This window comes from Apodemus sylvaticus, chromosome 17, assembly GCF_947179515.1.
Source record: "Apodemus sylvaticus chromosome 17, mApoSyl1.1, whole genome shotgun sequence".
Classification (NCBI taxonomy): domain Eukaryota; kingdom Metazoa; phylum Chordata; class Mammalia; order Rodentia; family Muridae; genus Apodemus; species Apodemus sylvaticus.
Window position 1 is genome coordinate 44,811,423 of NC_067488.1, and position 13,752 is coordinate 44,825,174.

The 13,752-nt window shown below is 50.2% G+C and overlaps 1 protein-coding gene across 1 annotated transcript in view; it reads left to right on the forward strand.

Moving 5' to 3' along the window:
• The window catches only part of Iqank1 (IQ motif and ankyrin repeat containing 1), a 36,096-nt gene that overhangs the window by 16,552 nt on the left and 5,792 nt on the right, over positions 1 to 13,752 (forward strand). The window contains exons 3-6 of the mRNA XM_052160350.1: positions 7,199 to 7,332; positions 7,527 to 7,691; positions 7,790 to 7,981; positions 8,050 to 8,175. Coding sequence (XP_052016310.1) covers positions 7,199 to 7,332; positions 7,527 to 7,691; positions 7,790 to 7,981; positions 8,050 to 8,175 — 617 coding nt within the window. The remainder of the gene's footprint in view (positions 1 to 7,198; positions 7,333 to 7,526; positions 7,692 to 7,789; positions 7,982 to 8,049; positions 8,176 to 13,752) is intronic.

The following is a 13,752-nucleotide window of genomic DNA, read 5'->3' on the forward strand; positions in this document are numbered from 1 at the left end:
TGGGGATTATTTGTTGGCGCGATGGCATACATTGTTACAACTTGCAAGAATTTGAAACAGACTGTGCCACTTTGTAGCCACCACCCAGGAAATCAGGCCAACAATGGACAAATGCAACCTCAAGCCATCAACCTGCTTCTTACAGCAAAGGAAACAAGAGTGCAGAGAATTAGCAGCCTGTGGAGTGGGAGAAAACCCTTGCCAGCTGCGCATCAGACAGAGGACCAGTACTTTTGAACATACAAAGAACGCAGAAAACTAAACATCAAGACAATAAATGACCCAGCACAAAATGGGCTACAGGATTGAACAGGGCATTCTTAATGGAACGAATATGTCCAGGACAGCCAGAGAAACAGAGAGACCTTCGTCTTGAAAACAAAAACAAAAACAATCCCCCACCAAAAAAAAAAAAAAAAAAAAAAAAAAAAAAAAAAAAACAACCAAACAAAAAACAGCCAAAAAATATTTTAAAAAGTGTTGAGCATCAGTAGCCATCAAGGACATGAAAACTGAAACTATTCTATCCCATCTCAAGCCATCAAAATGGCAAAACGGCTCCCATCAAGAAAACAAATGATAAATCCCAAGGAGGAAGGGTGTTAAACCAAAGAAACACTTATTCATGGCTGGCAAGATTCTAAATTAGTGTAGCCACTAAATTAAAATTAAAAATAGAAGCACCCTCTGTCCAGCCATAACACTCTTGGGCACAATCCTGTATCTCACCACAGGGACACTTGTAAATCCACATTTACTGCTGCTTGACTCATTCCAGCAGGTAGGGAACGGGATGAGCCTAGATGCTCACGGATGAATAATGGAGACATGAAACCTATACACAGCAGAATCTTATCCAGCTGCATAGAACGGTGGGATCTGGAAGAAAACAGACGTAACCGGAAAAGAATACATTAGATGAGCTAACCCAGGTTCAGAAACAAGCATATTTTCTTGTGTTCCACCTTCTAATTAAAATAATTTTGTATTCCTCATATGTGTTTCACCTGTTGTCTGTGCACCACAAGGTGTCCGTGGAAGTCGAAAGAGGGCATCAGATCCCCTGGAACTGGAGTTACAGGTGCTTGTGGGCTACCATGTGGGTGCAAATCTGTATCCTCTGGAAAAGCGGTCAGTGCTCTTAACTACCAAACCATCTCTCTTGCTCCTACCTTCTAATTTTTATATATGTACCTTTATGTGGAAATGAGTGTGTTTAAAGCCAGAAAGCGGCCCATGAGAGGGGGAAGAGAGGCTTTAGGTTATGGGGACAAGAGTAACAAAAACACATGTGATATGAAGGTGAGAGGAACGCTGGGGATTAAAGGCCTGAATGGGGAGGGGACAGGAAGAGGGAGGAAGCAGATAAACCAAAACTGAGATTGTGTGAAAAAGCCACAAGGAAACAGACACTTGGCCAACTAGTTTAAAACCAACATTTCCTTTTTATTAAAAAAAAAAAAAAAAAAAAAAAAAAAAAGGGGGAATTTGAAGACTGGAGAGGTGGCTCAGAGGTTAAGAGCACTAGCTGTTCCGAGTTCAATTCCCAGCAACCACATCTACTGGGATCTGGAGTCCTCTTCTGGCATGTAAGGTTACCTGCAGGCAGAATACTGTAAACATAATAAAATCTAAAGAAGAAGGAGGAAGGAAGGAAGGAAGGAAGGAAGGAAGGAAGGAAGGAAGGAAGGAAGGAAGGAAGAAAGAAAGAAAGAAATTAAAAAAGAAAGAAAAGGAATTTGAATGGAGGCCCCATGATTAGATAAAGCTGCTTCCAGAAGCTATAAATTTTTGTTTTCAGTTTTTTAGATTTGTTTTTTTCTAGACAGGGTTTCCCTGTGTAGTCCTGGCTGTCCTGGAACTCACTCTAGAGACCAGGCTGGCCTCGAACTCAGAAATCTGCCTGCCTCTGCCTCCCAGAGTGCTGGGATTACAGGCGTGCGCCACCACCGGCCGGCTTATAAATTGTTAAATTAAAACTTCCAGTGCCAGAAGTGAGCACTGCCCACTGATCTGTAGGCCCTGGAGACGCCCGGACTCCCACAGCAGTACATGCAGACGCCACTGCAGCTGGCTGAACTCCCACAACAACACATGCAGACGCCACTGCAGCTGGCTGAACTCCCACAACAACACATGCAGACACCACTGCAGCTGGCTGAACTCCCACAACAGTACATGCAGACACCACTGCAGCTGGCTGAACTCCCACAACAACACATGCAGACACCACTGCAGCTGGCTGAACTCCCACAACAGTACATGCAGACACCACTGCAGCTGGCCGAACTCCCACAACAGTACATGCAGACACCACTGCAGCTGGCCGAACTCCCACAACAGTACATGCAGACACCACTGCAGCTGGCTGAACTCCCACAACAGTACATGCAGACACCACTGCAACTGGCTGAACTCCCACAACAACACATTCAGACACCACTGCAGCTGGCTGGACTCCCACAACAGTACATGCAGACACCACTGCAGCTGGCTGAACTCCCACAACAGTACATGCAGACACCACTGCAGCTGGCTGAACTCCCACAACAACACATGCAGACACCACTGCAGCTGGCTGAACTCCCACAACAGTACATGCAGACACCACTGCAGCTGGCTGAACTCCCACAACAGTACATGCAGACACCACTGCAGCTGGCTGAACTCCCACAACAGTACATGCAGACACCACTGCAGCTGGCTGAACTCCCACAACAGTACATGCAGACACCACTGCAGCTGGCTGAACTCCCACAACAGTACATGCAGACACCACTGCAGCTGGCTGGCCGCCAGAAATAGATGCTAAGAACCTAGTGCTAGGGCTGGAGAGGTGGCTCAGGGGTTAAGAGCACTGACTGTTCTTCCAGAGGTCCTGAGTTCAATTCCCAGCAACCACATGGTGCTCATAACCATCTGCAATGGGATCTGATGCCCTCTTCTGGTGTGTCTGAAGATAGCAACAGTGTACCCGTATACATAAAAATAAAGAAATCTTTAAAAAAAAAAAAGGATAAAAACCTAGTGCTAAAGATATATTTTCTCTAAAGACACAGAAATCAAGCTGGGCCTGAGCCAGAAGCTCCCTTCCTGCTAGCTTACCCTCTTTGTGCTAGAAAGGGCCATGCAGACTGCTGGGGCCGGCTGCTGGGGGAGGATTGTCACTAAGAGTCTAACACAGCTGTGGACCCTAACTCTGACACTACTGACTGTCCAGGAAAGACATGTCCATTGGTGCAAGCCTGTTGTGTAGTAACCAACTGATTCCTGGTTGGACTTGAGGACCCCTCCACAGGAAGGAACTTGCATTTGGTGCTGCAGACCTGGCCAAAAGCCATGGCCTGTGAGGTCATGGATGCCGGCGTGGAAGATACTGTTGTTGTTTTGCTAAATGAGTATGATGTGACTAAATAGCTATGTTTATGCATGAATTAGCACTGCTGTCAGAATTTGTTACTTAGTCACAGTTCTGTTTCTGTGACAAGACACCATGACCAAGACTGAAGCAGTTCTTATTGTAAAGAAAGCATTTTGGGCTGGAGAGATGACTCTGCAGTTAAGACCACTGACTGCTCTTGCAGAGGTCCTGAGTTCAAGTCCCAGCAACCACATGGTGGCTCACAAACATCCATAATGAGATCTGATGCTCTCTTCTGCAGTGTCTGAAGACAGCTACAGTGTACTTATTTAAAATAGGCTCCTCAATCCTTCTAATCCTTTCAAATGGAGGACTAAGCTTTCAAATGGTGAACCTCTTGGGCCCTTTCTTATGCAGAACATCATGTATAGAGGCAATGTTTGATGTTGTTTTGAGGCAAGCAGCAACAACTGCAGAGACTCACAACTGGCCAAAGTATTGAGGCCAAAGTGGCTGCTGATGTCAGCCTCTCGCAAGGCTCAGGGAACATCCTAGAGGAACCATGAGATGGGTGGAGTGTTGCAGAATGCAGTGTCTTCCTCATATGCTGTGTGCGTATGTGCCTGTGTGTGTGTGTGTACACATTTGTGAGTTTTAATTATATTATCTGGAAGTTGTGTTACTTTTTTTGAACATGTTTATTCACTTATCTGTCTTCTTATGCACTTCATTCATTCTTTTTTTCTTTCTTTCTTTTGGTTTTTTTGGATTTGGTTTTTTGAGACAGGGTTTCTCTGCTTAGCCCTGGCTGTCCTGGAACTCACTCTGTAGACCAGGCTGGCCTCGAACTCAGAAATCTGCCTGCCTCTGCCTCCCAGAGTGCTGGGATTACAGGCGTGCGCCACCACTGCCTGGCTGCACTTCATTCTTTCTTGAACCGATGAGTGTACTTTGTCAGCATTCCCTTCTGTGGGAAGCAAGCCTTTTGTGTACAAAGGCACACACATGCCGCTGCTTTATAGTAACACTCTTAATAAAGTTGCTGCTTCTTGCATATACCTTTTTTTTCCCTTTAGCTTTGACAAATTTCTCTAGCTCTACAGTTTTGTGTGCTTACTAGTTTTTGTATTTACCATTGTGTCTCAGAGTTGTGGCTTGATGTCTTTTATTAACTTTCAAAACTCTCTCCCAACCAAATAAAAGAGCTCAGTTAGGGAGTTCATGGTATGTACTCCTTTAATCCCAGCACTGGGGAGACAGAGGCAGGCAGATCTCTGCGAGTTCAAGGTCAGCCTGGTCTGCAAATAGCGTTCTAGGATAGCCTGTTGGAAAGTTACACAGAGAAGCCGTGTCTTAAAATGCTCCCTCCCCACATGGATAACCTGTGTGTTACTCCAACTCTACCTGCATTAAGCCATTTTCTTTTGTCCCTGTCTTTCTCCAAATAGTTTATTTATATTGTGTCCTGGGTTACTGATTTGCCTTCAGCTCTTTCTATTATGTTGTTACACTTATCCACTAAGCCCTTAATTTGATTTGTTTTGTTTTTTGAGACAGGGCCTCACTACATAGCCCAGGCTGGCTTTGAACTCACGGATTCACCTGCCTGGGTCTGGTTTCCATGTGCTGGTTTTAGAGAGCCCCAGGTGAGCTCTTAGAGTTTGGTTTGCTTATGCGCTTAAGTTTACAACTTGGGTCCTGATCTCTGACAAATGTTTTCAATCTTACTTTAATTCCTCAAACATTTCCATGTTCTTAATCATTATTATCCTGTGTCTAAGAATACTCTTATTATTATGCTCTGGATCTATTTCTAATTTGTCAGGATTTTTTTTTTTTTGTTTTTTATTTTTTGTTTTTTTGTTTTTTTTGTTTTTTTGTTTTTTGTTTTTTGTTTTTTGTTTTTTTTCGAGACAGGGTTTCTCTGTGTAGCCCTGGCTGTCCTGGAACTCACTTTGTAGATCAGGCTGGCCTCAAACTCAGAAATTCGCCTGCCTCTGCCTCCCAGAGTCCTTGGATCACAGGCGTGTGCTACCACCGCCCAGCAACCATTTTAATTTTTAAAAAACCCATCTTCTTCCTTCAGTCGCCTACTTTGGAGGGCCTTTGCATTGCCCGTGAAACTTTTGGAGGAATGCTAAATGTCGTTGTCACTTTTCTTCTCATTGCAACCTATCTCAAAACCAAACAAAATAAAATAGGGCCTGGGCATAACTTGCTTAGCAAAACCACCAAAGGCTGAATCAAAAGACTCATTTCTGGGGATCAGGGGATGGCAATGGCTCATTCGGCAAAGAGCTTGCGACACATCCATGAGGACCTGACTTCAGTCTTGAAAACCACATAATTCCAGCCCTGGAGAAACAGAAACAGAAGGGTCCCGAGGTCTGGCTGCCTGTTCAGCCCAGTGCACCTGCACACACGTGAACACGCAAGATTTACTTCATGGTTTTCTTGTTTGTGGAAATGGTTGAGTGGTGCTCCAACTGTGTTGCCCAGGTTAGCCTCCAACGCTGGGATCAAGTGACCTTCCTGTCTCTGCTCCTGGAGTACCTGGTTCTGCGGTGTGTGCCCCAGGGTTGCTCCATTTCAGGTTTTTTTTTTTTTTACGCTCTAAGCACAATCCTTCCCGTCCACCATCTGCCTGTGTCCTGGAGACAGCAGGTTATCAGGTGACTTTGCTGTCTGTGCCTTGCTCTGGTTCTCTTCCCCCTGGCTTCTGTCCCATGCTATTCCTCGACCAGACTTCCTGGGCCCTCCCCTCTCCACAGAGCCACACACTGCCTGCTCTCCTGAAGCTCTTCACGTCTGTCCAGCCTAGTCTCGCTTTCCATTCCCTTCCTTGCCTGTCCTGACGTCCTGACTCATTTTTCACTTAGGTCGGTGCTCCCCTCGGCCTGCCTTGGAGTCCCCGTTAGATAAGACGTGGGCTTCTCCCTCTTGTGCAGAAGGTACTCCTGACGCATGGCCTGCTGCTTGTCTTTTTTCAGTTCTTCAGCTTTCTGCAAATGCTGCTGATCTCACGGCTGCGGCCCTACCATAGCAGACAGACAGACAGACAGACAGACACACACACACAGGGGGAGGAAGGGACACAGTGACCCTGTGGGGTGGAATAGCCCCTATGGCTCTCCTCACCAGTGGTCGGTCAGCTAGTGACAGGAGGGTCTGCATGGTGTCTTCCTGCCGCCTGCTCCTGGAAGCCATTGTGCCAGGCCAGCACGTAGACCTCTGTAAAATGGTCTGAGTTGTGCCCACACTTTAGACCCCCACCTTCTTCTGAGTGTTCTGCCATGGGCTAAGACCACTAGAAACATCTTCTGCTTGGGGCAGTTTACTGCTTAGCCGCACCCACCAGGCTCTGGGGATTTGTCCCGCCAAGCCCAGTAAGGGCCGATGGCTCTGGTGGGTGAGCCCTGAGGACCCGGGGCTGTTTTTCTGTCCTTCCTACTGGGCTTCCTACAATTTCTCTCTAGCTGTGGATTACAAGACACCCTGGGGATGTGGACTTCCTGTTCATGTCTGGCCCCTCTCTCCTTCCCTGGCCCTACTGAAGGAGCATCATTGAGATCCAGCTGTTTAGGAATTTTTACTCACTGTTGTTGAGACTGTGTCTACCGCATAGCCCTGGCTGGTTTTAAACTACTGGACTCCGTGGGTCCTCCTGCCTCAGCCTCCTGAGTACTGGGAGGCTGGCACGACAATCACTGCATCTGTCTGTCCACCGTGCTTTCTGAGAACCACTTGGGTCCCTCTCTGTGGCCCCAGCAGCAGTGCCATGGATGGTAGTTAGGAAGGAGGACTAGAGGCCAAATCTCTACTCTCTCCTCACTCCAGAGCCAACCGCAGAGGACAAAGCCGCCACTGTCATCCAGTGTGCCTTCCGTCAACATCTGGCGCGAAGGGAGCTGGCCCGTCGTTGTCAGGAGCGGCAGGAGTATCTGGATGAGATGGAGAAGCTGCAGAAAGAGGTGAGCAGGGCCCAGCCACAAGACCCTGAGTGCCAGGACCGGACTAAGAGAGAAGTTCTAGACAGAGTGTGGAGGAGAGCCGTGATCTTGGGGCCTTAGACGGGGACCTCAGGGCTACAAGGTAGCCTTGAGCTGCGGACCCTGCAGCAGTGTTCTGGGCGCTGGGGACCGTGATCGCGGGCCATGCCTTGCAGGCCTACCTGGCCGTGGTGCGCCGGGAGCAGGAGGCGGCTCGGCGGCAGCGCGAGAAGGAGGAGGCGGAGGAGCGCGCACGGCGGGAGGAGCTGCAGCGCCGCCGTCGCCTGTTGGAGGCCGCTTTTGAAGGGGACGTGGGCGAGATCCGCCAGGTGCTCAAGGAGGTCAGTGCTTTGGCAGCAGGGGGCGGAGCGGGGTGGGGCGCACAGTAGGCGGGGCGTCGGGCGGGGCGGGCGCCCGAGGTGACACGCCCTGCGCCCAGGTGGAGCAGCTGATGACCCGCGAAGGCGTGGGCTACGACGATGAAGGCAAGGCTCGGCGGCTGCAGAGGCGCGTGGCCATGGTGGAGTGCGAGGACAGCCACGGGAACACGCCTCTCTCCGAGGCGGCGGCGGGCGGGCAGGCCACGGCCATCCAGCTGCTGGCGGAGCTGGGTGCCAACCCCAACACCAAGGTGGGCGCGGTGCGCACGGCGGCGGCGTGGCCCGGTCCTCGCACGTGCTCAGGGAGACCCTTCCGCAGGGCGCCTTTGGCCGCACGCCACTCTACCGGGCAGCTTTTGGGGGCCACCTGGAAGCCGTGGAGGTGCTTCTGAAGATCGGAGCAGACCCCCGGGTGTACGCGGATGACGGGAGCACTCCGGAGCAGGTGCGGCCCTGGCATGCGCATCCCCACTCCAAAGGTTTCTAGTGTGGTGGTGGTGCACATTTGTAATCCCTGCACTGGGTAGACGGATTAACAAGTTCCAGGCCAAAAGCCTGATAGGGAGAGACCCTGTCTCACAAGGAAAACAAAAGACAGGATACTGGAATCCCTGGATTCTGCCTGTGGTTCCATTCCACCAACCAAACTCCCGTTTCTGAAAAAATAGCTGTCTGCCAGGAGCGCCTTGTACCCGGGTTTGGTCTTAGCTCCTCCAGTGCTCTGGCCACCTGATGGTGGATTACTGGCCACTGTGATGAATTAGGAAACCGTCTTCAGAGACTGTCCAGGTGTCACAGGTGCTAACAACTTGGGATGCGCCCTCTGGTCTCGGTCTGTTTCTTCCCTTCCAGTCAGTGGAACTGCCTCCTGGCTGGAAGCACTACTATGGTCCCTTTGCTAACCACTGGGAACAGTGGGTCCGGGAGGTCCCTAGGGAGGCTCATTTAGCACGGGGGGGGGGGGGGGAGCAACTCTGAGAAGCCAGGCCAGGAAGTGCCCCCACCTTCCATTTGTATACTCAGCCTCTCCAGTTCTGGGGTCACAGGTGTTTGATACCACACCTGGCATTACCTTTATTACCTTTAAGTCACTGACTTTAATTCTGGTTCTCCAGATCCCCTAAAGCTGAGGGTGCCACCGGAAACGGTGGGGCAGGTGGCCTGCTGGCCAACATTTGCTTCTGCACCCACTCCTGAGGAAGGGACACTGGAGTCTTTGTCCAGCCTGCGACCCCTCAGTCTCAGGGGCCACTCCCCAGTTTTGCCTTCCGTGGACATTTCTCTGGGTCTAGCCTATTCCCTCTCCCTCTTGGGCTAGCAGGTAAAGTGGTGTCAGCCAGAGTCAGGAGTTCAGAGAGTGCGCCAAGAGCCAGAGTCTCTTGGAGGGCATAGAGGCCAGAGGACAGTTGGGCAGCCACAGGGCTGGTAACTGGGGAACTGCAGTAATAGGGAGGTGCCCTAAATCTTAGCTGTCAGGAAGGACACTCAGGTCAGTCAACAAAAGAGTTCTGACCTGATTCTCATTCTTGACCCAAAATTAACTCAACAGACCTGAGATTTCAGCACAGTGACGCATTGCCCCTTTAGAAACAGGGAAACATCTCTGGGCCCTAGGGCATGTTGAAGCATTCTTAGACACCACACCAAGAAGATGAAAGACAAAAGTTGAGTCTTACTGAGATGAGAAGCCTCCCTGCACACACCTGCCTGGCAGGAGATGCCTGTGGTCGTGGGGATGCTCTTCCCAGGGCGAGGCGTCTCCGAATTCAAACCAAATGTGATGATCTCTGATTTCCCTAAATATGGGGAATGAGTGCATTGTGAGAGTGATATTACATACACATTCTCCCCTGGAAAGGGGGAGGAAGGGAGGGAGGAAGAAGGGAGGAGGGAGGTAGAAAGGAAGGAAGGAAGGAAGGGAGGAGGGAGGAAGAAAGGAAGGGAGGAGGAAGGAAGGGAGGGAGGGGGGAGGAAGGAAAGGAGGAGGGAGGAAGGAAGGGAGGGAGGAGGGAGGGAGGAAGGGAGGGAGGAGGGAGGGAGGAAGGGAGGGAGGAAGGTGGAAGGAAGGAGGGAGGGAGGGAGGAAGGGAGGGAGGAAGGAAGGGAGGGAGGAGGGAGGGAAGAAGGGAAGGAGGAAGGGAGGGAGGAAGGGAGGGAGGAGGGAAGAAGGGAAGGAGGAGAGAGGGAGGAAGGAAGGGAAGAAGGAAGGGAGGAGGGAGGAAGGAAGGGAGGAAGGAGGGGGGAAGGGAGGAAGGAAGGGGGAAGGAGGAAGGAAAGAGGGAAGAAGAGAAGGAAGGAACAAAGGTAGGCGGGCAGGCTTCCCTTAACAAGACCCAGACAAGGAGCCACAGCCTAGGCCTGCTATGGGGAGAGGCAGGTCACAAATCACAAACCCGAGCAAAGACACTTCCCTGGGGTATAGAAGCGAATCTCATCTCAACAGCAAGTAAACCTGATGTCCAGCCATGACGGACAGCGATGTGTCTCTCAGTGATGGACAGAGAGGGTTGTTGCTGCAGAGGACATGATGGCTGCAGTCCAGCCCAGGACCAGGGTGTCCTGGATCAGTACACAGCGTGACAGCTTGAGTGAAGGGAGGGGTGAGCCCTGTGCTGAGGACTAGGGTGTAGACAAACTGGAATCTCACACCTTGCTGCAAACGGGAGCAAGGGCTCCTCCCTCCGCAGACTTTGAAGATCTAAGCACACGGTGTACCTCAGCAATTATGTTCTTGGGCACTTAGCCCGGTAGAGAGAAGCTTATGTCCACATAATGACGGCCACTGGCGCCTGCGTGGACACAGCCTCGGACTGGACCCAGCCGAGATCCAGATGTCCTTTCCTGGTGAAGGTTGGCACACACAGCATGGACCACCTTTCAACCACAGAGGATGGAGGCTGTGGTTATGTCATCAGCCCACAGAGCTCCCAGGGAAGTGTGAGCAAGAGCTCCAGCCACAGTCCGCAAACAGCAAAATGAGACAGTGGAAGACAGATGGCTGGCCTTTACAGGGAGGAAAGGACAGGTGGACGTGGCGAGCGGGGAAGGACGGCTGGACAGTGACTTGGTGGGACAGAAGGTTGTGTTAAGTGGATCCATCAGCTCGTTCTTACATTGGCGGGAGTCAGGCGTCGGTTACCTGAGCTAACGTACCACTGGCTGGGTGCTGTGTCTCCCTTTCAATGAGCTGCATCTTCATCCTGCCGCTTCATCAACACTAAACACCGACCGGCTCACCACGTCACCCTCTTGTGCTCCCTCCGGTTTCCATCGATTGCAGCTCTTCCACCCACAGACCAACCCTCAAGCTCGTAAGCTGTCTCCACACACCACAGATAAGAGCCCAGCTCTGCAGGACTAGAGATAGCCGACAAGTTCCTTGGCAAAAATCTTGGCACATGGTTCTCCATACATATTCTTTTAGACGAGTAGCCACGATTTCTTGAATATCTGAATTTCTGGCTCACACGGACAACGGTCCCTCTGCATTGCCCGAGCAGTCATCCCTTCTCTTGCCTTGCACCCACTTCCCTGTCTACCCTTTGATGTTTACTCATCTTGGATCTTATTTTGTAAAATGCAGATTATTAGTTGAGTGTTGAACGCATCAAAGTTGTGTGTGTGGGCGTGTCTCTGTGGCTCACAAGAAACACCGAACAGAAACCATATAAGGAGTGCTATAGTGCCAGAGCCCCGCCTCCTGCCCAGGGGCCACATGGTAGATTTTATAGGCATACTTTCCTTGCTTCTTCTGTCCTGCCATTTACTCTGAATTTAAACCATCACATTCGTTCATTCATTGACCCATTGAGTTGCCCATCTATCCACTTTTAGGCCCAAATGACCAGGCCCAGTAGCTTCGTCCCATTGCTTTGAATCTTAACTCACACGAGGTCAGACGGCACTGCTCTTCTGGGATCTCTTGTCATAAACCGTGTCTGTGCGAGTCAGTCATTTGCGCAGAGTTGTATTTTACCCTCTTTCCCTGGGGTGAAGAAATGAGCGGACTGGTATGTAGCTTGAATTATCTGGTGCCTTGTGCTGGGCTTGGAGTCCCGGGCATGGCTGCGGTGTGCCGCACGCACCCTCGCATGTCTGCCGTGCACACTCACACGCCGCGTGCATCCCCGAGGGTCTCCTGTGTGCACTCACCCAGTTCCACGGCTGTCGCTGCCCACTCACTCCTACCAGCACTGCCCTGAGGCCCCGCCACTGCTCAATATTCACTCCCACGATGGGAGTCTCGTGACTTTTGAAGACCGTGGCGGGTATCGTTGCTGCTGCTGTGATAACATACCATGGCCACAAGCAACGTGAAGAAGAAAGAGCTCATTTGGCCTTGGTCCGAGGGGAACAGAATCCTTCATGGGGAAGGCACGTCATGGCAGCAGCAGGAACAGGAAGCTGGCTGGCCACATTTTTATCCACATATAGAAAGGAGAAAGGATAAGAAATGGGATGAGACCCCAGCCCCTCAAAGCCCACACCCAGCAATGTACATCCCCTAGCCTCGTCAATGTACATCCCCTAACCTCCCCAAACAGCCCCGCCTGCTAAGGACCAAGTGTTCAAATACCCAAACCTACATAGGACGATTCTTCAAACAACCACATTATCTCCCAACCCCTCATAGACTCATGGCTCTCTCTCTCTCTCTCTCTCTCTCTCTTTTGATTTTTGGACTTGGTTTTTTCGAGACAGGGTTTCTCTGTGTAGCCCTGGCTATCCTAGAACTCACTCTGTAGCCCAGGCTGGCCTCGAACTCAGAAATCCACCTGCCTCTGCCTCCCAGAGTGCTGGGATTACAGGCGCCACCACCGCCCAGCTGGCTATCTCTTGATGCAAAATGTATGATTCCAACTTCAGAAGTACCCATAGTCTTTCCCAGTCCCCACACTGTTCAAAAGCCCAAAGCGTCTGGCAGTGAGGACTTGGTGCGGCAGCTGGGGAGACTCCTGTGCTCGTCACGGCCAACCAGAAGCCCAAGGGAGGAGTCGAGACAGAACACTGGTCATTCTCGCTTCAAGGGAGTGGGCAGGATGGTTGCGGGGTGCAGTTTTAGAGGAGGAGACAGACAGCACTTTGTGAACTAACAGGAGCTTAGTGTGACCAGCAGAGTTTGCCAGCAAGGCAGGTCAGATGCCTGTTTGATGGGAGACAGACACACCCACGCAGTTGGAAAGAGAGGACGAAGATTCAATGGATATGTTCCAGCAGCAGATAGACGATATCTACTAAAGAGGGAGGCAGATACTTTTGTTCTGAAATTTTGACATCTTGGCTACTCCCCTGCAGTTTTCTCTTTCATTTTTTTATGGTAGTCCTTCATTGGCTACAAAGTACCTGGTGTAGATACACACACCTCACCCATTTTCTTTTTGTCTTTTGTTTTTAGGACAGGGTTCCTTTGTACAGCCCTTGCTGTCCTGGAACTCACTCTGTAGACCAGGCTGGCCTAGAACTCAGAGATCTGCCTGCCAGTACTGAGGTTAAAGGTGTGCGCCACCACCACCTGTCTTGAACTTTTTCTCGTAAACCAAATGACAGATGTATTTGGCTGGCCGCAGATGGTGATGGCCTGGGGAGAGCTCTAGCAAATTATCCCTTCCTGTAGTTAGTGCCACTCCAGCTAGGAGCTCATTTTATAGTCTACAAAGTTATTTTGCTCTCATTGTTTTAGCAAAAGAACCCAAACAACATAAAACTCTCTGCATAGCTTCTTCAGTCTGAGAACTTCAATGTCTTTCATTTATCATTGTAAAACCAAGGACAATTTTGTAACCTTTCTGTCCGTAGCTGTTACATGTAGGACAATCTGTCTTTCAGTAGGGGTAGATTATCCTTGAACAAAATGTTCCTGGATAATTTTCCTTTCAAGTCAAGCATCTTATTTAAATAAACTTCTTGTTTAAAAGAACAAAGACTCCAACATCTCTTCTGAGACTCAAGGTAATTTCTAAATGTGACCCCCATTGCAAATTCAAAAACAACAACAACAACAAAAACCCAACGACATGCTGCCA